This window comes from Elephas maximus, chromosome 2, assembly GCF_024166365.1.
Source record: "Elephas maximus indicus isolate mEleMax1 chromosome 2, mEleMax1 primary haplotype, whole genome shotgun sequence".
NCBI classification, from domain to species: Eukaryota; Metazoa; Chordata; class Mammalia; order Proboscidea; family Elephantidae; genus Elephas; species Elephas maximus.
Genome location: NC_064820.1, coordinates 124,612,784 through 124,639,269, shown reverse-complemented (window position 1 = coordinate 124,639,269; position 26,486 = coordinate 124,612,784). Strand labels below are relative to the sequence as shown.

Below are 26,486 nucleotides of genomic sequence, written 5' to 3'. Positions count from 1 at the left end.
AGGGGCCTCTGGCCAGAGTGGTCACAAGCACAACTGTCCTTGAGCCCAGAAAGGAATCCTAGGAATTTTCCCAGGAAAGGCTTAGGCTCTGGTCCCAGGATTCCACAGCAAGCCACTAAGCCCAGGTCAGAGGTTACGGGAAATAACCAAAAGGATGTGTATGAGAGGGTGGGGGTGAGGATGCCGATACACTGGGCCAGGAGGGGAGATGGAGGCAGAATGTCCCAAACCAAAGGGGTACCTGAGAACCGGAGAATAGCTTTTGGGAGGAGATACAAACAGGAGGGATCAACCTTCACGATGCCAGCATGGTAGTAGACAAAGCGGTAATGGAGAGACGGCAGCTGGGCCCGAGGAGGGAAGCCCCCGTTCACTCTCACGAGGCTAGTCATACCTCACCCCACCCTGAAAAGATAAGGAGCTTTGGGAGCAATACTACTTGCAGGAGCCCAGGGCTACCCACCTCCCCTCACCCCAATACCCCCTTCTCTCTGTGAACAGACTTCAGCGTCCTGAGCCACTTTCCTCCCTTTCTGCACACAGACAGCCAGGCTACAGCTTGTTAATCTGGGATGGTTTGTTTCACAAGGAGCCCTGGTGATGCAGTGGTTAAGTGCTTAGCTGCTAATAGAAAGGTCTGCAGTTGAAACTCACCAGCTACTCTATGAGAGAAAGATGTGGCAGTCTGCTTCCATAAAGATTTACAGCCTCGGAAACCCTAGGGGGCAGTTCTACTCAGTCCTACAGGGTTGCCGTGAGTTGGAATCAACTCGACAGCAACGGGTTTGGTTTTGGTTGGTTTGTCTCAGACCTCTCATGTCAAGACCAGGTTTCCAAGAAACTAAAGGCACTGTGTTTTACTGACTATGCAAAGGCATTCAACTATGTGGATCATAACAAGTTATGGATAACATTGCGAAGAATGGGAATCCTAGGACACTTAATTGTGCTCATAGGAACCTGTACATAGACCAAGAGGCAGTCATTTGAACAGAACAAGGGGATACTACATGGTTTAAAATCAAGAAAGCTGTGTGTCAGGGTTATATCCTTTCACCATTATTCAATCTATATGCTGAGCAAATAACCCGAGAAGCTGACCTACATGAAGAACGCAGCATCAGGATGAAGGAAGATGCATTAACAACCTGTGATATGCAGATGATACAACCTTGATTGCTGAAAGCAAGAAGGACTTGAAGCACTTGCTGATGAAGATCAGCCTTCAATACGGATTACGCCTTAACATAAAAAAAAAACATAAAGAGAACAAAAATCTTCACGACTGGGCCAATAAGCAACATCATGATAAATGAAGAAAAGACTGAAGTTGTCAAGAATTTAATTTTACTTGGATCCACAATCAACACCTATGAAAGCAGCAGTCAAGAAATCAAGTGACACATTGCATTGGGTAAATCTGCTGCAAAAGACCTCTTTACAGTGTTAAAAAGCAAAGCTGTCACTTTGAGGACTAAGGTGCGCCTGACCCAAGCCATGGTATTTTCAAGTGCATCAAATACATGCGAAAGCTGGACAATGAATAAGGAAGACAGAAGAACTGATGCCTTTGAATTATGGTGTTGGCGAAGAATATCGAATATACCATGAACTGCCGGAAGAACAAGCGAATCTGTCTTGGAAGAAGTACAGCCAGAATGCTCCTTGGAAACGAGCATGGTGAGACTTCGTCTCACATACTTTGGACATGCTCTCAGAAGGGACCAATTCCTAGAGAAGGACATCATGCTTGGTAAAGTAGAGGGTCAGCAAAAAAAGGGAAGACCCTCAACGCAATGGACTGACACAGTGGCTGCAACAATGGACTAGAACATAGCAATGATTGTGAGGATGGTGCAGGACCAGGTAGTGTTTCGTTCTGTTGTGCATAAGGTCACTATGAGTCAGAACCAACATGACAGCACCTAACAACAACAACAATGGAACAAGCACAGTTGCTGCTCTCTGGGCTCATCCCCCAAGGCCTAGGACACAGACACATTCCTGGGCTCTGTTGTGCCACCTGCAAGAGTGATCTAGCCCACGGCAGAGCAGATGGGGGATCTGGGCCTTGAAGGTACTAGAACCTCAGGTGTTCATTTCCTCACTTGGTTCAGGGACTGCAGCAGCAGCCACTACAGCCTTGCAGCAGAGAAAGCCAGAGTGGTCTAAGCTTCTCTGGAGGAAGAAGGTGGCATGTAAGCAGCAAAAGTGCTCTCTATCCACACCTTTCCTCCAACCCCAGGACGGACTAGAAAGGGCAAAGAAATGCACCAGCATAGGCCAGTGATGGCTAGGGGCAGTGCTGCTGTACTTTTCTGTCACTCATCCCATTCACCACGCAGTGTCAGCTCACACCCATGGCTCTACAGCCCCTTCTGAACCCAGGCCCCAGGTGGCCCAAGCCCAGGAAACACCTCAGAGAACAGTCAGCCAGCTTCGATCAGAAGTGGGCCCTTACTCCCTCCTCCCCTACTTCTGTCCTTCCAATGTGGTCTCCATGACAGGGGCCAAGAACCACCTAGAAGCCATGTGTTCTGAGAAGGACAGTATCTAACTTACCTCAAGAGCTCCATGGCAGCTGTAACTACAGCCAAGATGCCCCTGGCCCCAACCTCTGCCGCCCCTTTCCAGACATGTTCTTCCATGAGCCCTGAGCACGCATACGGCTCCTTAGGAAGCCAGCAAAGAGCACCCTGGCTCTACCACAAGGGCATGCTGACCCGGGGAGGTGGCCCTTCCCCAGACAGATGGCTCCCTCCTGCCTGCACAGCTCCATATCCGGTCGTTTGGCAGAGCCTGGGCCCAGGGGCCATGCCTGGGGCTCCTGAGCCCCAAGCTGGCAGCACAGCGGTAGGAAGGAGAGGTTGCAGGGGACACACAGAGGCTGGCCACCCTCAGACTCTGTGCTCTGTCATCCTGTAGCTGCTTGCCTCCAGCAGCTGGATGCAAGCCACAGAGATTTTTGGTATGTAGTTACTACCCCAAACATGTGCCTATACCCAGCCCATTCTAGGGCTCAAAGCTGAGGGGGCTCCACCTCCTCTGCCACTCCAAGGAGTACTCTGGTGCTGGGGTTTGAGTCTTGGGCCCATCCTTTCCTGGCTAATGATCACAGTCTGCATCCTCGCCGAAATGCGTTCTGTTGACATCAACAAGACAATGGCCACAAAGCATCTAGCACCCTCCCTGTCATCGAAAGTCTATGACAAAAGTCAGGTCCATTCTCCCTTCTCACTGGCGCTAGGATTGGTCTCCTCCTTGCCACCCTCTCTATTCCCACCCTGGTCAGTCCCTTATCATGTGTTCCCTTGGATCCCCAAGGCCTTCCCACCAGCCTCCTCACTCTGGCCTGCTCCAATCAAAGTCCCAGGCAGACCTTCCTAAAATGAGCATGGCACAGTGCCAGCAGGGTGGTAGGGCAGGACAGACCCCCCTTCCAGGGGAAGGGGGCAGGGCTGTGGCTTCGTAGGTGGTGCCCACTTATGATCCCTCAATACCACCAGGCACTGAGAGCTGCACAGATGTCTCTTGCTCAGCTCTCACTTTTGCAAACAGCTCAGCGAAGAGATTACTGGCCATTTTTACAGGACAGAGAGGTCTCACACTGTGGCAGAGCCCTGACCCCACATGGTCAGGGAGCTGCCTCCTACATCCCTCCCCACTAGCTCTTGCTTCAGAGAGGGAATAGGCACTCCTTGAATAGCCTGCCTCTTGGGGAAGTGTCAAGATTACAGGGGTGACAACGGAAGTGACAGATGGTGCTGGGGATAAGCGGAGTTGGGGGTGTAGTGTCTGGCTGGGAGAAATGCCAGGCGTGAGGCTGCCGTGCTGCATGCTTCTTCCCTCTCCCCCTCAAATCTCCTTCCTCCAGGCCCTAAACAAACGCTGCCCCATGAGATTCTGACAGGAGACACATAAGAGATGGCCCTTGGGGGTAAGAAGGAGCGAGGCCTGAGTCAGGAACCCAGTAAGAACCAGGGCAAAGCAAAGTGGACAGGAGCCTAACTGCCTAAGAAGAGCAAGAGACAACAGAAAGCCCCCAGAGAGCTATCCCAGACATGCATGAACAGACATTGACCCCAACCCCATGGCTGACTTAGGGTTGAGAAGGGCCCAACCAGAATGTAAAGGCTGCTGGGCCAGCGGTGCTTACACCATGCTGTGTGGATACAAGAAACGGACCAGTTGGTGGTGTGCTTGGGTCCACAAGAAGGGTTTGTGAAAGAGAAATGGGAACCCAGCACCCATTGATCCCAAAATATAGAGGACAACTCTGCATGGACACCTAAGCTCCAGATCAGGACAGATCCCAGGCCTCCGTGGCTGGTCTGAGCTGTGTGGGGATGCAGGATGGTGGGGGGGGGGGGGGGTGGGCAGGGTGGCAAAGTGTAGACCTGCCTTAGACCCATCAGCCCATAGCCTCACAGCCACTACTTCACATAGAAGTCAGTGAGTAACCCAGTGTTCCCTGGGGCTGGCGAGAAACTGAGGCATATCTCCAAACATGCCTTAGATGGTAATTAACCTTCCATGAGCTCTTTGAAGAACATCAGTACGACTGTACCCATTTTATATCAAAGACAGATAAACTAAGGGCAAGAGAGGAAGAGATGATTTCTCTCATGATGACAAGCCAGGAGGGCAGAATGGAGTCCAGACTCCTAAATTCAGGCCAAACTCCACCCCGGGCCTCCACCCAAATCCATCCCTGTCCAAATCCGCCCAAGAGGCTGACAGCCCAGAGCGCAGAGGGTGTGGAAGGTGTCCATCCGTCCAGTTTAACCTGGCACAGTAACCAAGGCCCCTGAGCTCAGGCTCTACACCCTTTCCTGAGTCAGTCCCCTCTCTGTGCCTCAGCCCACCACGGGGTAACAACTGAAGTCCTCACAGAAATTATCCAAGAACAAACACGGGAAGCAGAGGGGAGGGCCCCTCCAGTCTACGGCCTGGCAATACAGCCAGGCCTATAGGCTCTGAGGGTAATTTCTGGATATGCAGTGATGGAAGCCCCTGGGGAGGGCATTGACTCTCTTCTGCCCACTTACAGAGGGTCAGTCTCCACATCCAACATCGATACCAGGTATCATGTGCTATTTACTGTGTCCTTGCTGTGTGCCAGGCACTGCTCTGAACACCTCGCCTGCACTATCTCACTGGGTCTTCACAATAACCCAGTGAGGGAGGTGATATTCTTATCCCATTCTACAGATTAGAAAACTGAGGGGTAAATAACTTGCCTGAAGTTACATGGCCAATAAGTAGCACCCTAGGATTCATACGAGGCAATCTAGTTCTAGTTACTCTATATACTGCTCCCACCTGCAAGACCATCTGTTAGAGCATCCTTCGGCCACAGACAAGACCCAGACATAACTTTCTGATCAGCTGGACACAAAATATGCCCCGTTCACGGACACTCACAGGCACACAGACATGCAGGCATTCCCAGGTCTCTAGGTCACCAGTTAATCAGAAGGTCTACTGGGATTCCAATGCTGCCCTCCTCAGGTACATAAATTCCAACTTACAGAGCAGGGGTGAGATGAATCTCTGATTTGACCAAGCTCTGAGTCTGTTCCTCACGTAAGCTTACTTAACTGACACACAGCCCCCACCCACCAGAAATAAAACACCCCAGCCTAGAAATTCGGAGGCCAACAGCTCCCACTTTAGTTACGTGTATTTCCAAAGTAGACTAAGAAATGTATTTTCAGATTAAACAGAAAACTTACATATATAAATTCAGATGACAGTATTTATAGCATTAATTACATAACTCCTGGCTCCCTTATTTAGAACAAGAACCAATTCTTTATAGGTTTCACATTCAGCATTACCCCCTTCCTCCCCGCAGCAGCCTGAGCCCTCCCTCCCCCTCCCCTTGGGCCAGGGCCTCACAAGCTGGCAAGAGGACACAGCTTCCTTCACTGTCACAGCCCAGCCTCCCAGACACACCCAAATCCAGCCCCAGACAACAGGGGAGTGCAGACACAACCCCCAAAAGGCCTCCCTCCTCCTGGGTGAATTATAAAAACCTTTAGGAAGTTGACTATTGGTCACCTTAGGCCCAGAAAGACCCCTGCAAGGGCCACCGGGACGTCAGCCCTGCAGAAGGCTGACCACCAACTGGGGCCCAAGCAAACGCCCACGAGGCACTGGATCTGGAATCGCCCCAGTTCCTGGGGAATGGCTGCCGCAGACCCGACCACTGAGGCCGGACCTGCCTGGAGTCGCACACAGGATCCGAGCCGGGGGCAAGGAAGGAACGAAAGGCAGGCCCAGGGGCCTTAGGACTCAAGTCTGCAAATGCCCTGAGCTCATTTGGAGGGGCTCCCTCAGGCCCCAAGGGCTTCATCTTCACCGGTTCTGTCCATCCAACAACACCTGCGCGGCTAGGAATCTCCCCAGCTGTGCAAAAGAAATGGCCCGGGGGATGGGGGTCCGGAGTATCCCGGGCCGTCTTCTCCGGTCCCGGGCCCCCAGTGTGTCCTCGCACCTGCCCGGAGCCAGGCAAGTCTTTGCTCCTCTCGGCGAAAGGGGGCCTGCCTCGCCTGCACCCGAGGGGGTCGACCTGCCTGGCAAGGCACCGCCACCCGGCTCCCCGGTACCTCGGGCTAGCGCGGCCGAGAGTGCGCTCTGGATATCTCGGAGCCGGCCCAGCGTCGAGGCCCGGCCGCGCGCACTGACAGCCCGCTCGCGCCCCCCGGCCGGCTGCAGGAAGGCCCCCTGCCCGCGCCCCGCACTTCCCCCGAGCAGTGCCGCGGCCCAGCAGGGCCCTCACCGAGAAGCGTTCCAAGTCGGTGGCCGCCATGGCGAGCTCCCCACCGGGCGGGCGGGCCGGGGAAGCGCCGGGGCCGCGACGGGGACGAGCCGGCTGCGGGACGCGCTCCGCCCGGGCGGCTGCGGCTGAATGGATCCAATATGGCCACTTCCTGGAAACTCCCTTTGGCGGCGGCGGCGGCGGGAGAAGCCGCGGAGCTGCCCCCGCCCCCGCCCGCGGGACCGGCCTCCCCGCCCGACCCGGGCACGAGCGCAGCCGGAGCCCCGCCGCTTGGACGGCCGGGGGTCTCCGCTGCGAGGCGCGAGGTGCCCGCTGCTGGTACTGCTGGGACTTGTAGTTCGTGAGTTGGGGGGCCGGGAGGGCGGTGCCTGGGGGCCGGGGGCTGGTGCCCGCCGGCCTGCTGCCTGTTCCTGGGAGGCTGGGGCCGACCCAGGGTGAGGGTGTCCTAGGCCCTGGCGCTAGGAAACCCGTTGCGTGGGGAAGGGGAGCGGAGCGCCGCGTGCACCCTGGGCGGGGCGGGGGAGGGGGCTCTCCCACCAAAACGCCTCCACTCCGCCGGAGCCTGCAGATGTTCCGGGACCACTGGCCAGAGTGTCGACGACTTGCAAAAGGCCCGTCAAGTCCAAGAGAGGCCGCCTCAGCCTTGTCTGCTCCTGCCTTGGGCCCCACCTGATGCTCCGGTAGAAGCTAGGGCGGGAACCCGGGCGGGACCCGCACGTCTGGCCTGGCGGCCTTCCTGGGCAAGGGACCAGCCTTCGATTCCTTGCGCAATGAACGCGCAGGACGTTCGAACCGGGGTCGTGCAATAGAGAAGCAAAGCTCCATGGTCAAGGCATTGGATTGCAAATGACCATCATTCTGCTTTGTCGCGGGGGGTTGGGGCGACTTCTTAGTCGACTCCAGGCACTGTGCAAAGAGGACCACGACTCTCAAATGCATGCCATTATCACATTCTCTCTGCTAATCAAAACATGCACAAAACTCAGAAAACTAACACCTCTGTCCAAGCCGTAGGCATCAGGGGGCTCTGTGTTTTTCTCAGGTACTATTTTTTATCCACAGGAAATCCAGAACCAAATCCTCTAAAGCCCTTTTTTTCTTTCCTTTCCCTCTGCTGTCTTTTTGGGGAATATGGCAAAGTTTATCCCTGCCCCTCCACTGGCCTCATTCCAGGTCGGTCAACCCTCCACATTGCAATATCTTCCTGAGAAACAACCTGGCCTATCTCTCCTGCTGGAAAACTTGTGCTGGCTGGAGGTGTCCAAAGACCCTATCTGGATTGACACAATCTCCTTTAAAATAAGCCCCTTCCAGACCCTTCCACAGGCCGTGCTGCCATTGACCTCACCCTAAAGTGGCATTCTCCATTCTCTCCCAGGCAAACTTGTCACCAAGGTAGGCTGACATCCCACTGAACCTTCCTGACTCACCGTTTTCACTTTATTCCTCTCTCTATTGCATTGTTTCATGAGCTGTATTGTAGTTATCTACAAGAAAAGTAGGACAGAGCAGTGGTTAAAGGAGCAGCATCTATGACATTGCCTGGGCTGGAATCCTGCCTCAACCCCTTGGTAGCTTTTTAACCTTAAGTTAGTTACTTAACTGTGCCTCACTTTCCTCATCCTAAAAGTGAGAATAATTATAGTGCTTATGTCACAGATAAAATAAGTAAAGGACTTTAAACTGCACCTGAAATATTAATAAAATCTCTGTCTCTAGACTACAAGGAGCCTTGGTGATGCGGTGGTTAAAAGTGCTCGGCTGCTAACCAGAAGATCAGTTGCTCAAGGCCACCAGCCGCTCCTCAGGAGAAAAATGTAGTAGTCAGCTTCCGTAAAGATGTACAACCTTAGAAACCCTATGGGGACAGTCCTACTCTGTCCTGTAGGGTTGCTATGAGTCACAACCGACTCTACGGCAGTGGGTTTTCTGTAGACTACGAAGGCCTTAATGTCAGAGCCCAGAGAGAGAGAGAGTAGTTAATCCATGTAGAATTAATCATCCTAGATATTTGTTGTCTTCCCTTTTCTTTTCCTATAACGATCAAGAAATCAGTCCCACTGACTGACATTTTCTACATCACAATGCTCTGGAATTTGTCCTAAATTATCTTTAAAATGGTCCGTTTTCCCTAGTTGGACATGCCTCAAAACATTGACTTCTAGCGGCCCCAGCCAGTGGCCGTGAGGAAGAAAAGCCCATATTACAGCTGACTTCCTCCGCTTGGGACATGTTCACTCCGCCAGGAGAATTTACTCCTATTGCCAAATACCCAGATTTCTTTTTATTTCTCTTTTCCTCCTCCTCCTCCTTCCCTCTCCTTCATTTTTCTGATGCTGCTGCTGGTCAGAACTACTGAAGGTGTCAGAGGTAACTATGGGGACACAAAGGTGACTGCAGCAATCGTTTCCTCCATGAGACAGCTTTACTCCTTATGGCGGCATTTCCAGGTGTTTCATCTACATCCAGAGGAAGTTCATAAATGTCAACACACACACAAACCAAAAAGTCCCACAGTCAAATAACTGCGGGGAATGCTGAGTTCCATACAGGAAGAGGGTTTTGGTAGAAATCATCAGAATTTTTGATAAGCTAATATGCATTGTCACTACCTGAGAGGAAAATGAAATATATGCACCAGCTCTCCCCAAACTTGTCTGACCCACCCCCGCCCCTGCCCCCACCCCCACCCCCACCCCCACCCCCACCCCCACCCCCACCCATGGCCTACATGAACTCATACATGACAGACCGCACTCCAGGAAATGCTACCCTCTGGCCTGTTGCTTCTCTTTTATTTTTGTTTATAGCTTTTTTGTCATACAGAAGTTTAAAATTTCGATGTTGTCAAATTCACCTATTATTTCCTTTATGCTTTTACCTTTTGTCTCTTAAAAAATAATCCTCCCTTGCTGGTGAGGAGCGAACTTCATGGCTCCAGTAGACGTATGAGACGATGTGGGCGACTCCTGTCTGGAGACGAGATGAGAAGGAAGAGGGGGACAGGAACTGGTTGAATAGACATGGGGAATACAGGGTGGAGAGGAGGAATGCGCTGTCTCGTTAAGGGCAGAGGAGCTGGGAGTGCACTACAGGGCGAGTACGGCTTTTTGTATGAGAGACTGACTTGATTTGTAACTTTGGCCTAAAGCACAATAAATAAATTTTTAAAAAATATCCTCCCTATCTCAAGTTCATAAAGATATTCTCTTTGAATTTTCTTATAAAGCTTTTAAAAATTTGCTTGTCACAGTTAGGGCCATCTGTGACTTGTTTATGTGTGTGGTAATGTAGGGATTTACCTCGTCCCTGCGCCAAACCAGTTGTTTCATTTTTCCCTGCTGATATACAATGCCAGTGATATCACAGACTTCTTGTTGGGTACTGTCGATTTGAGTCATAGTGACCCCATGGAACAGAGCAGAACTGCCCCATAGGGTTTTCTTGGCTGTAATCTTTACAGAAACAGATTGCTGGGTTTCTCCCTCAGAGCCACTGGGTGGGTTCAAATTGTCAACATTTTAGTTACCAGCCGAACACTTAAACGTTGTGCCTAAATCTCTATGTATGTGCATATAGGTCTACAGCTAAATTAGGATTAGGTTCAGCGGGGCTTTACAGAGAATCCAAAATACCAACCAGTTGCTCTCAAGTTGATTCTGATTCATGGTGACCCCATGTGTGTCGAAGTAGAACTGTGCTCCATAGGGTTTTCAATGGCCGATTTTCCAGAAGTAGGTCACCAGGCTTTTCTTCCGTGGTGCTTCTGGGTGGACTTGAACCACCAAGCTTTTGATTATCACCAAAGCACTTAACTGTTTGCTCCATCCAAGGACTCCCAAATCCAGAAATAACAGTTAAGCAAGATAGAAGTTTCTTTCTCCCATTGTCCAGGTAGGGAGTTTAGGGTTGAAGTGACGCTCTCCATACACTTTCTGTCTTGTTGCTTTGCTTTAAATGGCCTTGACCTCATCATGGTCCAATATGGTGATATCTGTATTCTGGGCAGCAGAAGAGAATGAAGGGATAAACACTCTCAAGTGATTCCAGAAGCTGCCACATAGCACTTCTACTTATGTCCCATTGGCCAGAGCTGGGAAATGGGGTCTTCACTGTGGCCACCATGTGTGCAGCTAAGAATTCCATAAAATGTTAGGAGAATGGATGGCGGGAGACAGCAGCGATCTCTGCCAAGTCTGTATCTGGGCTATTTATACTGTTTCAGTGAGATGCCTGAATTTTTGATTCCTAATACTTTAAATTTTTTTTATTTATTGGAAAATTAAAATATAAAAAAGAACAAGTAAGAAAATAAGCATTCACATACCACCATTTAGAATCAACCCACAGATAATTTCTTAGCCTATCCCCCTCAAAAAAAAATTAAGTTTTCAATGCATATTTACAGGTAGGAGGAAAGATAGTAGAAATATTTTATAAGAAATTAGACCATAATAGAGGTACTATTTTAATAAAAGTATTTTATTTAATTTTGCTTGAGTTTAAAAGAAGAAATTGAAGTGAAACAAAAGGAATAGTTGAACTTCAAAGAATGTTTCTTGACCACAAGATTTATTACTTCCTAAAAGATCCCTCTGAGGTTAAACAAATTTCGTGAAAAACATTAAGAGGTTAGTCATTTTTTTAAGTTACACATTTCAATTATATGTGTGTGTGTGTTTGTGTGTATCCATAAGGTTTTAATTGGCTAATTTTCCATAGATTGCCAGGCCTTTCTTCCTAGTGTGTCTTAGTTGGAAGCACCACTGAAACCTGTCCACCAAGAGTGATCCCACTGGTATTTGAAATATCAATAGCATGGCTTCCAGCATCACAGCAACACGGAAGCCACCACAGTATGACAAACTGACACGGGGGCAGTGGCACAACAGCCACAACGATGGACTAGAACATGCTGGTGATTGTGAGGATGACACAGGACCAGGCAACATTTAGTTTTGTTGTGTATAAGGTCACCACAAGTTACAGGCAACTTGATGGCAGCTAACAATAGTATACACACACACACACTATATATATATATGTGTGTGTGTGTATAGATATAAAATAGAAATGGAAACAATGGAGTTCTTTGCTTGGAAAGATTAGTTCTTACGATTCTTTCCATTCTGCTATCTCCCTGACTCTGCCTCCTGACTTTTGTAACTTATATTATTATGGTTACATTGTCCAGGTTTTAACAATCATATTCTGTAAACAAAATTCCATAGTTACCTGGTATACGTTTTAGATTTAAATAAATTCAGTGCTTATCACTGATTGTTTTACCAAATTCTTTATTTCAATTCATCTCTTAATGGGCTAAGAAATTTCATTTATTGAACTGGTTTTTGTTTTCTTTTGGATTCCAAGAATGGTTTTGAATGTTTAAGAATATCAATCTGTTGCCTTTATACTGAAACCATATCTTGGCTGGGTATAATATTCTTGAGTCTCTTTCTTTCCCGCAGAATGTTGTAGGCTTTGCTACTTTTTCTTTTGGGGAGAAGTTTGAGGCCAGCCCAAATTTCCCTCCTGGTAGGGGGAGTTTTTTTTTTTTTTTCCCCTGTTTGGATGCCTAAAGAAGGCATTTTCATCTTTTTTTTTAGTTCAGTAACTTAACTATAACATGCCTTAGTATTAAAGCTATCCAGGAACATAGTATGTTCTTTCAATCTGCAGTTTTAGTTTCATTATTTTCTGCATTAGGGAAATTCTCTTTGGCTCTATTTTTAGCTTGACTGTCTTCCCTTTCTATTAATTCTAACTGCTTTAATCTCTTTGCTTTGTTTAGCTGTCCCAGTTCAGTAATTTGTATTTCAGTGGGGTCCATTATGTTTCTTGTTAGTTCTCATTTATTTGTTCTATAATGAAGTTGTTTTTGTCCTCAGTTTGTTTCTTTCCATCTCATTCTCTTATTTCTTCATCTCATTCTTGAGCCCCTGGTTTATTAAAATCGTGTTCTCATTAAGTTGTTTCATAATGTAAAGCACTTGTCAGGCATTTCCTTCTCAAGATTTTCAGGGGAGGGGGCTTGTCTTTTGCCTTCCGTTTTTCCTTATTTCGTTACTGTCTGTTTGCACAGTTGCACCACCACTTCTTTTCATCTTGCTCATGCTTTGGTGGCTCTGTCCAGGCCTGCTTTCTGCAGCTGTAACACGGCAGCAGGGGACGGGGGCTTGCTGACTGTCTCCCCACTGTTTGAGACCAGCCTGTTTTCCCCCGTGAGTTAAGTGTGTGGCTGGGTATTTGGGTTCGGTACTCTTTTTGGAAGCCAGAAAGGAAGGAAGGAGGAGGGGGAGAGCTCAGCCAAAGCAGAGTGCAGTCTTTTGTTGGAATACCTGAGCATGCTCCTGTCCTGAGGTTCTGTTTAATGTTCTGCATGAGGCTCATGCCCTCTAATTGGGTCTAGAGAGGAGGACAGCACTCACCTTGTCCAAGGAGGGGCAGAAGCCCAGGCTTTAGATCAGTTTCCCAGTTTGGAGTGTTGCTCCATCAGCTAAGTCAGACCCATGGATTATGCTTCCTGCTTCCCCCATTCCTCCCAGCATGCTTTTTTTTTTTTATATAATTTTTATTGTGCTTTAAGTGAAGGTTTACAAATCAAGTCAGTCTGTCACATATAAGCTTATATACACCTTACTACATACTCCCATTTACTCTCCCCCTAATGAGTCAGCCCGCTCCCTCCTTCCAGTCTCTCCTTTCATGACCATTTTGCCAGTTTCTAACCCTCTCTACCCTCCCATCTCACCTCCACACAGGAGATGCCAATACAGTCTCAAGTGTCTACCTGATACAAGTAGCTCACTCTTCATCAGCATCTCTCTCCAACCCATTGACCAGTCCCTTCCATGTCTGATGAGTTGTCTTCAGGAATGGTTCCTGTCCTGGGCCAACAAAAGGTTTGAGGACCATGACCGCCGGGATTCTTCTAGTCTCAGTCAGACCATTAAGTCTGGTCTTTTTATGAGAATTTGGGGTCTGCATCCCACTGTTCTCCTGCTCCCTCAGGAGTTCTCTGTTGTGCTCCCTGTCAGGGCAGTCATCGGTTGTGGCCGGGCACCATCCAGTTCTTCTGGTCTCAGAATGATGTAAGTCTCTGGTTCATGTGGCCCTTTCTGTCTCAGGCACATAGTTATCGTGTGACGTTGGCCAGCACACCTTGTAATACTGCTCATTCAGAAGAGAAAGAGGATAAGGACACAACTGACATGTGCTTCCTTTCAGATCCAGGAGCATGAGGGAAAACGTTCAGGATTTTGTCAATCCGTGGGAGTTGAGGACAGGATAGTGAGCAGAGATGTGCTGTGCCACCCCTTACCATCCCAGAATCTTCTGTCTTTCCTCGGATGCCAGTTTTGACGTTTACTGGATCAGGTAATTCTCTTTCCTTTTTGGTTGCTGATAGTAAATTTCTTTTCTTCCTGGTTTTATCTACTTTCTTTCATTTTCTTAGGAACGGAGAAAGAAATCTTGTGGGATAGTTTTAATCTACTTTCTGAATCTGGAAGAGTCCGTACACATTTTAAAGCAGAAAGAGTCTGCTCTCTGGCTTTCACGTCTGACTTGTATCAGGGCTAGTGAAACAATGCTGAGCAAGAGCAGACCAGGGAGCCCACTGAGTCCTAGGCACTGAGTGCACAAGTCCCCAGATGTCCCAGGTCAGCAGGCATACACATCCATTTTGCAAAACATGACTCTTAAAACCAGATTTAGAATTTCCACAATCAAATGGCAGTACTGCTAGCTTGAGGCCTAGACCAGGAGTCCTGGCCTGATGGAAAAGTTAGCCTGAAGAGAAGGAATCATGTTCTGATTCCTTCTGCCAGGAAGACTGGCCAGAGTTTGAGCCAAGGTTGGGTGCAGGGAGCCATGTGGCACAAGGGGAACCACCAGCAGAAAGCAGCCCTTCCCTGACCTCATGGCTTCCCAGCTGTCCTCTGCATCAGAGTACCACGACAGAAAATGCATGCGCAGATGGGGAAGGGAAGCTGTCAAAACTTAGGCCTGCCTGCCTTCCACCAGAGCATCTGGTCAGCCCTGGAGACAGAGTAGCAGAAATGCTTGGGGAAGCCCTGGAGTTGAGAATCTCTGCCTCTATTTCACAGAAGAAGACCCCCTATCACAAGGGTCCCTGGGTCCCCTGGGACAGCCCAGTGTCCATTACTCCCAGGGATGTATCAAGGTTATGTGGGGCCTGAAGCTTGTATAATTTGGAAGTCTTCCTTTAAGAATACAAAATTACAAATAAAAATTAGGTATGGAAGTACTTATCTATTTAGAACGGGAAAAGAACAGGACTTGGATGGGACCTATGCAAGTGAGAGGCCTGGAAATTTAAGCTTCATGTGTTTTATGAGGAGCCCTGGTGGTGCACTGGTTAAAGCGCTGGGCTGCTAACCAAAAGGTTGGTGGTTGGACCCTGCCAGCCGCTCTGCAGGAGAAGGATGCGGTAGTTTGCTTCTGTAAAGATGTATAGTCTTGGAAGCCCTATGGGGCAGTTCTACTCCGTCCTATAGGGTCGCTACGAGTAGGGATTGAATTGATGGCAATGGGTGTTTCATGAGACCAAGTCCAGGGTGCCCTCAGTAAATGGGCCAGGAGACACCCCCCCAGACCTCCAGCCCCCAAGTCTGCAGGGACTCCCTGCATTAGCCCCCATGGTCCAGAGCTGCCGAGGAAATTCTACTCTAGAAACCTGGCTTGGAGAGCCCCATGAGAGGGGACTGCTACCAACTGAACGGATCCTGCCTACCACTCCACCTCCCCCAACAGGCACATTAGAACATTGGGCCTCCCTGAAGTGGAGACATTTCTGCTCCTTTGGTCAGTAACTGGAACCAAAAAGAATTCTCTGGAAAAAAAATATATATCGACTGTCCAGCAACCAGAAAGCTACATTCTATTTAAGACTCCCACATTATGGGGAGGCCAGGTGATGTACAGCCAGCTGGCCAGCCCATTTCAGGTGGCCTCCATCCCTGTGGCCATAAACAGGTGGGATACAAGCAGGTGAGAGGAAACCTCACATAGTGATACTGCTGGGCAGAAATGGAGAAGTGAAAGTGTTTTGCTTGTTTCAAAAAAATGTGATTTTCAAAGAGCCTGAGAGAAGTAGAGCAAGAACAAATGCTTAATGCTGGCCAAGGTGCTAAAGGAAGCCATCAGGAAAGCAGCCAGTTAACTGTGCAGAGGCAAATTGGCAAGGCAAGACTTAAAAGTGGAGGAGTCTGCAGAGCAATGGTTTTCAAACTGGGGCCAGAAGGGCCAAGGGGAAAAGAGGAAGGGAGAGAAGGGGCCAAGCTGGTGGGCTCTATCCCCTCCCCAAACAGAGCAATCCCTATTCCATCTGCTTTATATATTGGGCTTTCATTTCATCAAAGGGTTCTTCTGCAGCTAAAAATAAGTCTGGAAACCACATCTCTGAGGGGAATTTATTCAGACAGACAAAATGGGTCCAGAAAAGGCTGCTGCTGGGAGGAGTCCAGGGAAACCATTGAGTCTGAGTTAAGATAGCTGAGAGGCAGAGTTTCTAGGGGTGGTTTACCCAGAAAGCAAGGTAAGCACAGGTTTACTTGTGCTTACTTACTGATCTGTAGTGACCAATTTGGTCACTACAAATTAGTAAATAAGCACAAGTAACCCTATGCTTACCTTGCTTACTGGCTAATCGGTCTCTGTCAGGGATTGTAAATTTGAAAATAGGCTTTGATTGCGTAGGAAGGTACTATGGGGTTGGGAAAGAGACAGTTGCTAGCCATACCTAGAAGCCGAATCTTTGATGTGGTAAAAAAAAATGTGAAATTGTTCACACAAGTGATCTGGTAAGCAAGGTAAGCACCATGGATAATCCACCCCTGCCTAGAACCTAGGGGTTGGTCAGGGACACTGAAAGAAAGAACTTAAGGGAGCTGAGAGAAATGACTCTGATTTTAATTAGGAGTAGGAATTAAAGGAAAATTAGCCATAAAGGAAACACACAGACAAGTATAGGGAAGCTGATGGGGGAGTGAAAATAGAACTAAGCACGTGGGGTCGCCATGAGTTAGAATCAGCTCAACAGCAACTGGTTTGGTTTTTGCTTTTAAGGACCTGATTAGTGTATAGAGCTCAGTCTAGATGATCAGATAAACAAGAGTCCAAGGCCCTCAATGCACCTGTTTGGCTCATACTGCTGGTTCACTAAGCATCCTTATCTGCCGAGTGGGGAGCTTATGAGGGAGAGGTAACAAAGCAGAAGCCTTCGAGATAGTGGGCAAAGGCTCGAGGGGACACTCCTTTGGTCCTTGGTGGGTGGCAGAACTGCTGCAGGACTGGGACCTGTCAGTCCAGGACCTGGTGTGATATGGGTCATAGGGTATATACAGGCAGGGTGGTATTGTAGACAGAATAATGGCCTCTTCAAAGATGTCCATGTCCTAATCCTCAGAACTGCTGGATATGTTACCTGACATGGCAAAGGAGACTTTGCAAGTAGGATAAAATTAAGGATCTTGAGATGGGGAGATTATCCTGGATTACCTGAGAGGGCCCAAAGTAAAAGGGAGGCAGGAGAGTCAGAGAAGATGTGATGACAGAAACAGAGGTCAGAGCGATGCAGGGCCATAAGCCAAGGAATGCAGGCAGCCTCAAGATGCTGAAAAAGGTGAGGAAACAGATTCTCCCTCAAAGCCTTCAGAAGGACAGCAGTCCTGCCAACACTTTGATTTTAGCCCAGTAAGATCCATGTCGGGAAACCCTGGTGGTGTAGTGGTTAAGTGTTACGGCTGCTAACCAAAGGGTTGGCAGTTCAAATCCGCCAGGCCCTCCTTGGAAACTCTATGGGGCAGTTCTACTCTGTCCCATAAGGTCGCTATGAGTCGTAATCGACTCGACAGCACTGGGTTTGGTTTTTGGTTTAAGATCCATGTCGGACTTCTGACCTCCAGGAGTGTAAGATAATAAATGCGTGTTGTTTAAAACCAAAAACCTGTTGCCATCGAGTCGATTCTGACTCATAATGACCCTATAGGACAGAGTAGAACTGCCCCATAGGGTTTCCAAGGCTGTAATCTTTACAGAAGCAGACCGCCACATCTTCCTCCCACGGGGTCACCTGGTGGGTTCGAACCACTGACCTTTTGGTTAGCAGTCAAGCACGTTAACCACTGCACCACCAGGGCTCCTTTGTGTTGTTTAAAGCCACCTGATTTGTGGTAATTTGTTGTAGCAGCCATAGAGAATGGATACAGATGGCATTGTGTCTAAGCATGTGCACTCTAAACTCTAATTGTCTAGACTTGAGTCCTAGCGCCACCACCTTCCAGCTGAGTAACCTCAGGCAAGTGGTCTGACCCTCTGTGCCTGTTTCCTCATGTGCAAAATAAAGATAATAAAAATTTCTACCTTATATAGTTGCTATGAGTACTAAATATGAAGTACTTGGAACCGTTTCTTACACAGTAAACACCAAATGTTAGCTGCTGTTAATACTAGTATTATTATTAAATTATCATCACAATACTGGTTTTCACCAACCTGCTCTCCCCTTCCCAACCCTGGACTCATGAATGAAGCTTGAGCTGAAGATAAAAGCATGATTTCAGTATCACAGATGTTGAGGCTGGGCACCAATACTATACATTCACTCATTCAACAATGTATTCGTTCAGTGTCTGTTACATGCCAGGCACTGTTTCAGATGCTGCACACACAGGAACGGAGGAAGGGGACAAAGGGCATCTTCCTTGCATTGCTCTTTCCTTTTATCAAGGAAGAAAATCTTTCCCAGATGCCTCCATAAAGACTTCCCCTGGGGTCTCATTGACCAGGACTGACCCCACAGAAGTTTCAAGATTGCCAGAGTTTGGCTCAGACTAATATAATGTATGTTAGCGGTATAATTAAGAATATTTAAATTTATGTAGAAGACAAAAAAATAAAAATTAAAAAACAGTACACAAAATTCATAAGATGTGTTAAGTATAGATATTAAGCTGGTAACTTGTGAGATATGCCAGACATAGATAAATGAAGCATATGGGTGTTGAATATAGATAAAAAGAGTAGAACATAGCAGTGTTACTTGTAGATAGAGAGAAATGGAAAAAACAAGTCATAAGGTAAAGATTATGCTAATTCCAGAAACACAGCTATGTCAGCCTTACACTGGTCCCCTTGGTGACTCTATTATGATCCCGTTGTGACCCCTCATGAGCTATGCCCTAGCTGCTCATAAGGTAATCGGTGTGCTATTGCTATGGGCAGGTGTACTTGCCCCTATGTCTCTTTGGTAAAGCATGTGTTGGCTTCAGGTACCTTCTGTTTGCTGAGCCCCCTTATTCAACTTCAACTTTGGTCCTTATAACCACATTGACGGCAGGGAAGGATGATGGAACAAAAAGAGACAGGCAAAAAGTAAAGAATTTTACTTAAAAATTATCCATGCGAGACCAAATAGACAACAGTTACTCTAAAGTATAGATGAGAAGTTGGGGGGAGGGGGGCAGTGAGACTAAATTAATGGGAGTGAAACAACTAAAACAGAAATACTGTAATGAGAATGTTGATAGAAACTGAAGACTGTAACCAATGTCACTGAACATTATGTGTAGAAATTGTTTAATGGAAACCTGTTTTATTGTGTATACTCTTACCAGAAATACAATAAAATATTAATTTAAGAAAGAGAGACAGGGCATGGGAATATGCGGTAACACAGGCTTCAGGCAGTGTGCTCCTTCCATTACTATACATGGGCTAACCTATTCCATTTTATTCCCCATGTTTCTCACTGTAGACTTTTTTTTTTTTTTTAGTATACTAAACATGATCTTTATGAGTCTTTGGGGGTTAGAAACATTACATATAAACTTACAGGTATGTTTTAGTATATACTTACATTAAAAATACACAAATCACAGAAATTTATTCCAGTGATGAAGAGGAGTTGGATGACATTGGCATTTTGTCAGCTGTGGTAATAACTCCACTTGTGGAAGGTTCTGGATCATCTAGATTATCCCTGAGAATGGGAATGGCATTTCTAGTGGGAGTTATCTGTATGGTTCTTTTCTTTCTTTCTTTTTTTATATATATATAATTTTATTTATTTTGTTGTTGAAAATACACACAGCAAAACATACACCAATTCAACAGTTTCTACATGCACCATTTAGTGACACTGATTACATTCTTAGAGTTGTATAACCATTCTTACTCTTACTTTCTGATCTGTTCCTCCTCCATTAACATGAATTTACTGCTCCCTAAGGTTCCTATCTAATCTTTTGAGTTTCTATTGTCAATTTGATCCCATATAGATATAGTTCTAACTTAAAAGAGCATAATGCTCAAGGCAGACATTTTTTACTGGTTAAGCTAAACTGTGGTTTTAAGAAGACTTGAGGGGATATTTTTGGTTTAAGGTTTAAAGATTTTCTCAAGTCAATAGCTTCAGGGGTTCATCCAACCTTCATGGCTCCAGGAAGTCTGGAGTCTGAGAAAATTGAAATTCTGTTCTGCATTTTCCCCTTTTTGATCAGGATTCTTCTATGGAATCTTTGATCAAAATATTCTCACCATAGGCTTTTAACTGAATCAATAAGCTGGGCGATTTGAGCATCTTAACTTGGTCTCTGAGTCTTTCTGCTCATGACCTCTGGAAGATTGCTTCATAACACACTTAGAGGCTACCTTAACATCAAGATAATTTCCCATATGACAGCCAATCCTGACTTGTCCCCCAGGGTTGGACACTTCGTATCGGAACAAAATTGGAGACCTGTTAGAAAGGAAAAAGGGAGAATGGCTATTGGGTAGGTGCCTCAAGCCATGAGAATTCACTTTGTGTAGTCTTCCAATTGCAGGTCAAATACACTGAGTTTATCTTAAATAAAGGAGAGAATCAATTTTTCTGATAAATTATGGATCCAGGTGCTCTTAGAATTTGTTCTTATCTGCGAAGTCCCTCTTAGAAAGGGTACGACTGGCTCACTTCTCAGGATCCTGCTGGCCCAGGCTATCATGATTATAAAGGTTCCTGGACTACTGAACACTGAGGTCACTTAGTCATTCACATAACAAAAATTTACTGAGCACTTACTGTGTGCCATGGACATGAGGATGAACAAGACATGATTACTGCTTGCTAATAAGGAACTCTGGTGATACAACCGTTAAAGCGCTTGGCTGCTAACCAAAAGAAAGGTCAGTGGTTTGAAACCATCAGTGGCTCCATGAAAGAAAAGATCTGGCAATCTGCTCCTGTAAAGATTACAGCCTAAGAAACCCTATAGGGCAATTCTACTCTGTCACATAAGGTCACTGTATTGGAATGGACTTGAGGGCACACAATACTTCCTGCCAGAAGTCAGAGTTCAACAAGAGAGCAAACATATAAATTATCGTAATATGCAGCCCAACTTAAGAATCTGCCCTCAGCAAAGCAAAATGTGTTAGGATTCAAATAAAAAGGCACAAACACCCAGCGTTATAAAGCCCAAATCCTGACCCACCTTGTTCTAGCAACCTGCTCCAGTCTCTCAAGGCTAACCTCGCCTCGTTCTGCCTTACATCTGTCTCACTCACACAGCCTGCCTGTTGGGACTCTTACTTTGGTTTCCTGCTAATCTCCAGAACCCTGTGTCCTGGCCAGTGCTATTGTTCCTGTTCTCCTTGGCTCAGCAATCCTACTGAAGACCTGTGGTGGATACCTGATGCTCACCCTAGCTCTCACCCACCCCCCACCTCAGCTTGTGCTCTCCCTGTCAGACCCCACAAACCCAGCCTAGGCTGTCTTGGTGGGACCCAAACAAGGCAGGAAATGCTTTGACAGTGGCACGTACCACCACAGGGACCCAGAGTAGGTTGGCACAGCTTCAGACACAAAGGATGAGCCCACCCAAGGCAGAAACACTCTCCAGGAATGAAGCCAGGGCCTTGAGGAGCTACATTAACTCTTCCAGGCCACCACTGAGAAAAGACAGCAGGTCAACTCACATTACAAAAAACCCATCTGCTTTCTCAGCATGCTCCTGAGCTACCCAGACTTGCAGGAGGAAAAAAAAAGTCACAGACCCTGCTGCCCGACAGCACTACATTCCATGGTTATGGTTCCACACTCAGCAGACCTCCCAGAGTTGCTTGGAAATCCTGCACTTGTTCCTAGTCACCTCCCTGTCCCATTCCTTGAGGCACCTGCTCCAAATATCAATCATTCTCCCCCACTCCATTCTTCTTCACACTCTGGTGATATCTTTACCTCTTTACCAAAAAAAAAAAAAAAAAATGCATTCATTCGGTCAACAGATATGGCTAGAGTGTGGGGATAAATCAGACATGTTCTTGCCTTCACAGTAGAGTGGGGAGTCAGAGAAGTCCAGCCAGGCATGATACAGGGGCAAACAGGCTAAACTGTAAGTGAAGCTACTAGGCATAGGCCAGCTCTAAGCCCCTTACCCCAAACCACCCTCAGCCACTCAGTGCTGCCTGAACCCCCTTCCCGCTGGCTCCAAGGAAGAAGTGCCCCAACTCTTCCCCAGGGTGTTCCTTTTCATCCCCTCAGTCAGTCCTTCCTTTCTCCACATCTTAAATCTCTCTCCCTCCCCCCACTCCTACCTTCTTATCTGGCCAACATCCTCAAGATTCCTTCATCTAAAAAAACCTTGGGTTGACCCCCTTCCCTCTCATGCCCCCATCTTATCTCTCTCCTTCCCTTTCCTGTCCAACCTTTGAAAGAGTAGACCTTTTTTCAACTCACTCGTGCATCTTTTGTCAGTCTGTCTTTTGTCTCTACACCTCCAAGGAAACTGTTCTGGTTGAGGCCACAGATGACCTTTTGATGGCCTTACCCAGTGGCTTCTTCCCAATTCTGATCCGACTCTACCCACAGCTGCACTAGGCTTCTGTTACTTTCTCTGTAATATTGTATGTATTCACTGATAAAAAGAACCAAATATATCAGAAGGACATAAAAAGGAAAGAGTAGGAGACCATTGCCCCAGCCTCCCACTCCACTCCCTGGTTGATATGTTTCATTCCAAACATTGGTCCATGCATAAACCAAGGAAGAATCCACACACATTGAAAGTTTGAGAGTTTTTTTTAAACAAACACAAGAAACTATACATCTCATTCTACACACTCCCAGCACCCAGTTTGTCAGTGAGGGCCTGGCTCTTGTCCCCCTGCTATGGGAGTGTTTTTAGCCCTCATCACCTCACAGGAGTGAAACCTGGATGCCTCTACTGCATCTGGACTCCAAGCCCATCAGGCCTGTGGCTTGAGTCTCAGCCTACTCTGGGTCCATGCTCTGTTTCTGGTCTATGGAAATGTTTGTCTTGTTTGAATGCATTTCTGATTTCTGAATTTTCTCTCTATACTTTATCTCCACCACCCACCTGTCAGTTTTTCATATTGTGGTGACTTGCATGTTGCTGTGATACTGAAAGCTATGCCACAAGTATTCAAATGCCAGCAGAGTCACCCATGATGGACAGGTTTCAGCAGAGCTTCCAGACTAAAACAGACTAGGAAGAAAAGCCTAGTGATCTACTTCCAAAATTTAGCCAATGAAAACCTATGGATCACCACAGAATATTGTCTGGAATAGTGCTGAAAGATGAGCCACCTAGGTTAGAAGGCACTCGAAATATACAGTGGCTTCAACAATGGACTCAAGCATAAACTGGTGATCGTGAAGATGGTGCAGGACTGGGCATTCTTTTTGTACATGGAGTCTCCATGTCGACTAGACAGCTAACAACACTTTATCTATTATTGTCCTGGGCTTCAAAGCACGAACTTTTAATGCCAGTGCTCTTGCTCAGTGAGTGATTCTGTTAAATCATAAGTCAGATCCAATCACTACCATGCTCATAAACCTACAATGGCTCCCATTTTCCTCTGAGTAAAAACCTAAATCCTTACTATGCCTGCAAGTTTGAACATGACATGAGCCCTGCGTATTGTTTCTGCTCTTCTCCTGCTGTCTCCACTCCAGCCACACTGAACACCTTGCCTGTCCCTTGAGTACTTCCAGACCATTCCTGTCCCCACCTTGAATGTTCCCCCCCAGATAAATATGTAGCTTGCTTCCTCACCTCTTTCAAGTCTTTTCTCAAAAGTCACTTCTCAGTGAGGCCTTCCTGACTACCCCATGTGAAATTGCAACCCTCTGTATATTTCCTATCCCTCCTCCCTGCTTTACTTTATCACTTGCTACCTTCTAACATACTCTCTTTTTTTACTTACCTTATTTGTTTTCTGTCTTCCCTACTATGTTGTGAGCTCCATGTTTTGTTCACTAATGAATACTCAGTGCCTGGAACAGTGCCTGGCACTTAGTAGATTCCTCAATAAATATTGGTTGAATGAATACAGTTGCTTCGTGATTTAGTATTGTGGACTTTGTTCCTTGTTTTACATATAAAAAAAAAAAACTCTTCCTTATTTATGTTTCATGGTTATGGCCATACCACGATCTAACCATTTCTCTATTTCCTTGTTTCTTAAAACTCGTTCCTCCTTTGGCTTTCCTAACTCACCTCCTGCCTCCCTGTGCATTCCTTTCTGTTCCATTCCATGGGTTATTCCTTCACCTGCCCTTGGGGCTGAGACTCCTCAGGGTTCCACCCATGCTTTCCTCCTCTTGCTCCACCTTTGCCCTGGATGGACTCACTCACACCCTTGTGGCATCCATCATGTGAAAGCTTATGACTCCCACATCTCCAGCCAGATGTCTCTCTTGAGCTCCAGATCCTCATTTGTGCCTCCTGAGTGACCCACCAACTCTTCAAACTTAATTTGCCCAAAATGTAACTAGTACCATCCCCCTCTTTAATCTTTCCTCTCTCAGCAAACAACGGCCCTGTTTACCCCTTTTCACAAGAGACTCATTATTTTGAAAAACGGTAAATAAAGGGAAAGAATTTATCCTACCTTTCCCATAGGAACCTGAGGGTAACTAAATACTAGATGAGGGGGGATTTCTCTCTAATATCGAAGTCTTCCAATTAGTAAGTGGAGGAGACATAGAATATCATCACTTTGTAATCTAATAAAATAATGGATCTAGGCAAGGATCATCACCAGCTATGCACAACACAGAAGAGAGACAAGTGGATGTGATGCATCTCCTTTTGGAAGCACACAATACCACCCATGACGGTTTCTTGCCCCCACCCCCAGCAAATCATCAAACCTGAATCTGGTCAAGACTCTAGATATCAACTTGCAAGAAGTACAGGTGGTAAAGGACTGTGTCAAATGTCACAACAAGAATGCAATCAGCAAAATTCAGACTGTGGGAAACATGAGACCAAAAAGAAAAAGCAAACAACAAAAAACAGTTTTATTCAACAAAGAAATTGCAAGAAAGAAAGGAGAAGGGAACAAAAGATTAAGAGAGTCTCAATAGTCATATCAAACAAATGCAATTGAATCCATTTCAAACAAGCAAATACTATATATATCAGGGAAAATTTGAACACTGACTGGTTATTTGATGATATTAAGAAATTATTGTCCTGTCAGGAGCAAGGGAGAATGAAGAAAACCAAAAACACAAGGGAAAGATTGCTACACAACTACCACAGCCTCCACCAGACTGAGTCCAGCACAACTAGATGGTGTCTGGCTACTACCACTGACTGCTCTGACAGGGATCACAATAGAGAGTCCCAGACAGAGCTGGAGAAAAATGTAGAACAAAATTCTAACTCACAATACAAGACCAGACTTAACCCATGTGGAGCAAAGGAGAATGAAAAACACCAAAGACACAAGGAAAATGTTAACCCAAAAGACAAAATGGATAACATAAACCAGAGATTCCATCAGCCTGAGACCAGAAGAACTGAATGGTGCTTGGCTACCACCAATGACCACCCTGACAGGGAACACAAGAGAGAGTCCCTGATGGAACAGGAGAAAAGTGGGGTGCAGAACTCAAATGCATGTAAAAAGACCAGACTTAAGGGTCTGAGACTAGAAGAACCCCAGAAGACACGACCCTGGACTGTCTGTTAACCCAGAACTAAAATCATTCCCGAAGCCAACTCTTCCAACAAAGATTAGACTGGACTATAAAACATAAAAATAATACTCGTGAAGAGCGTGCTTCTTAGTGCAAGTAGATACACAGGACTAAATGGGCAGCTCCTGTCCAGAGGCAAGATGAGAAGGCAGAAAGGGATAGGAGCTAATTTAATAGACACGGGAAATTTGGGGTGGAAAGGGGGAGTGTGCTGTCATGTTATAGGGATAGCAACTAAGGTCACATAACAATATATGCATAAATTTTGTATGAGAAACTAACTTGAGCTGTAAACTTTTACCTATAGCACACACACACTCACACACAAAAAATGACCAGACTTACTGGCCTTACAGAGACTGGAAAAACTCCGAGAGTATGGCTCCTGGACACCCTTTTAACTCAGTAATGAAGTCATTCCTGAGGTTCACCCTTCAGCCAATGATTAGACAGGCCCATAAAACAAAACAAAACTAAGGGGGCACACCAGCCCAGGGGCAAGGACTAGAAGGTGGCAGGAGGGGACAGGAAAGCCGGTAATAAGGAACCCAAGGTTGAGAAGGGAGAATGTTGTTGACATGCCTTGGGGTTGGTAATCAATGTCACAAAATAATATGTGTATTAATTGTTTAATGAGAAGCTTGTTTATCCTGTAAATCTTCAACTAAAGTACAAAAATTAAAA

At 46.6% G+C, this 26,486-nt stretch overlaps 2 protein-coding genes across 3 annotated transcripts in view; one reads left to right on the top strand and one right to left on the bottom strand.

Moving 5' to 3' along the window:
* SEPTIN8 (septin 8) overlaps positions 1 to 6,867 on the bottom strand; it is a 21,217-nt gene extending 14,350 nt beyond the window's left edge. For both annotated transcript variants that reach the window (XM_049872592.1, XM_049872584.1), the window contains exon 1: positions 6,785 to 6,867. In XM_049872592.1, coding sequence (XP_049728549.1) covers positions 6,785 to 6,814 — 30 coding nt within the window. In that variant the 5' untranslated portion in view covers positions 6,815 to 6,867. The remainder of the gene's footprint in view (positions 1 to 6,784) is intronic.
* Positions 6,437 to 26,486, top strand: LOC126066807 (translation initiation factor IF-2-like). The gene is made up of 5 exons (XM_049868198.1): positions 6,437 to 6,517; positions 6,622 to 7,124; positions 13,549 to 13,878; positions 14,015 to 14,164; positions 24,843 to 26,486. Exons 1-4 carry the CDS (start codon positions 6,437 to 6,439, stop codon positions 14,076 to 14,078), a joined length of 978 nt encoding a protein of 325 aa, XP_049724155.1. The 3' UTR covers positions 14,079 to 14,164; positions 24,843 to 26,486.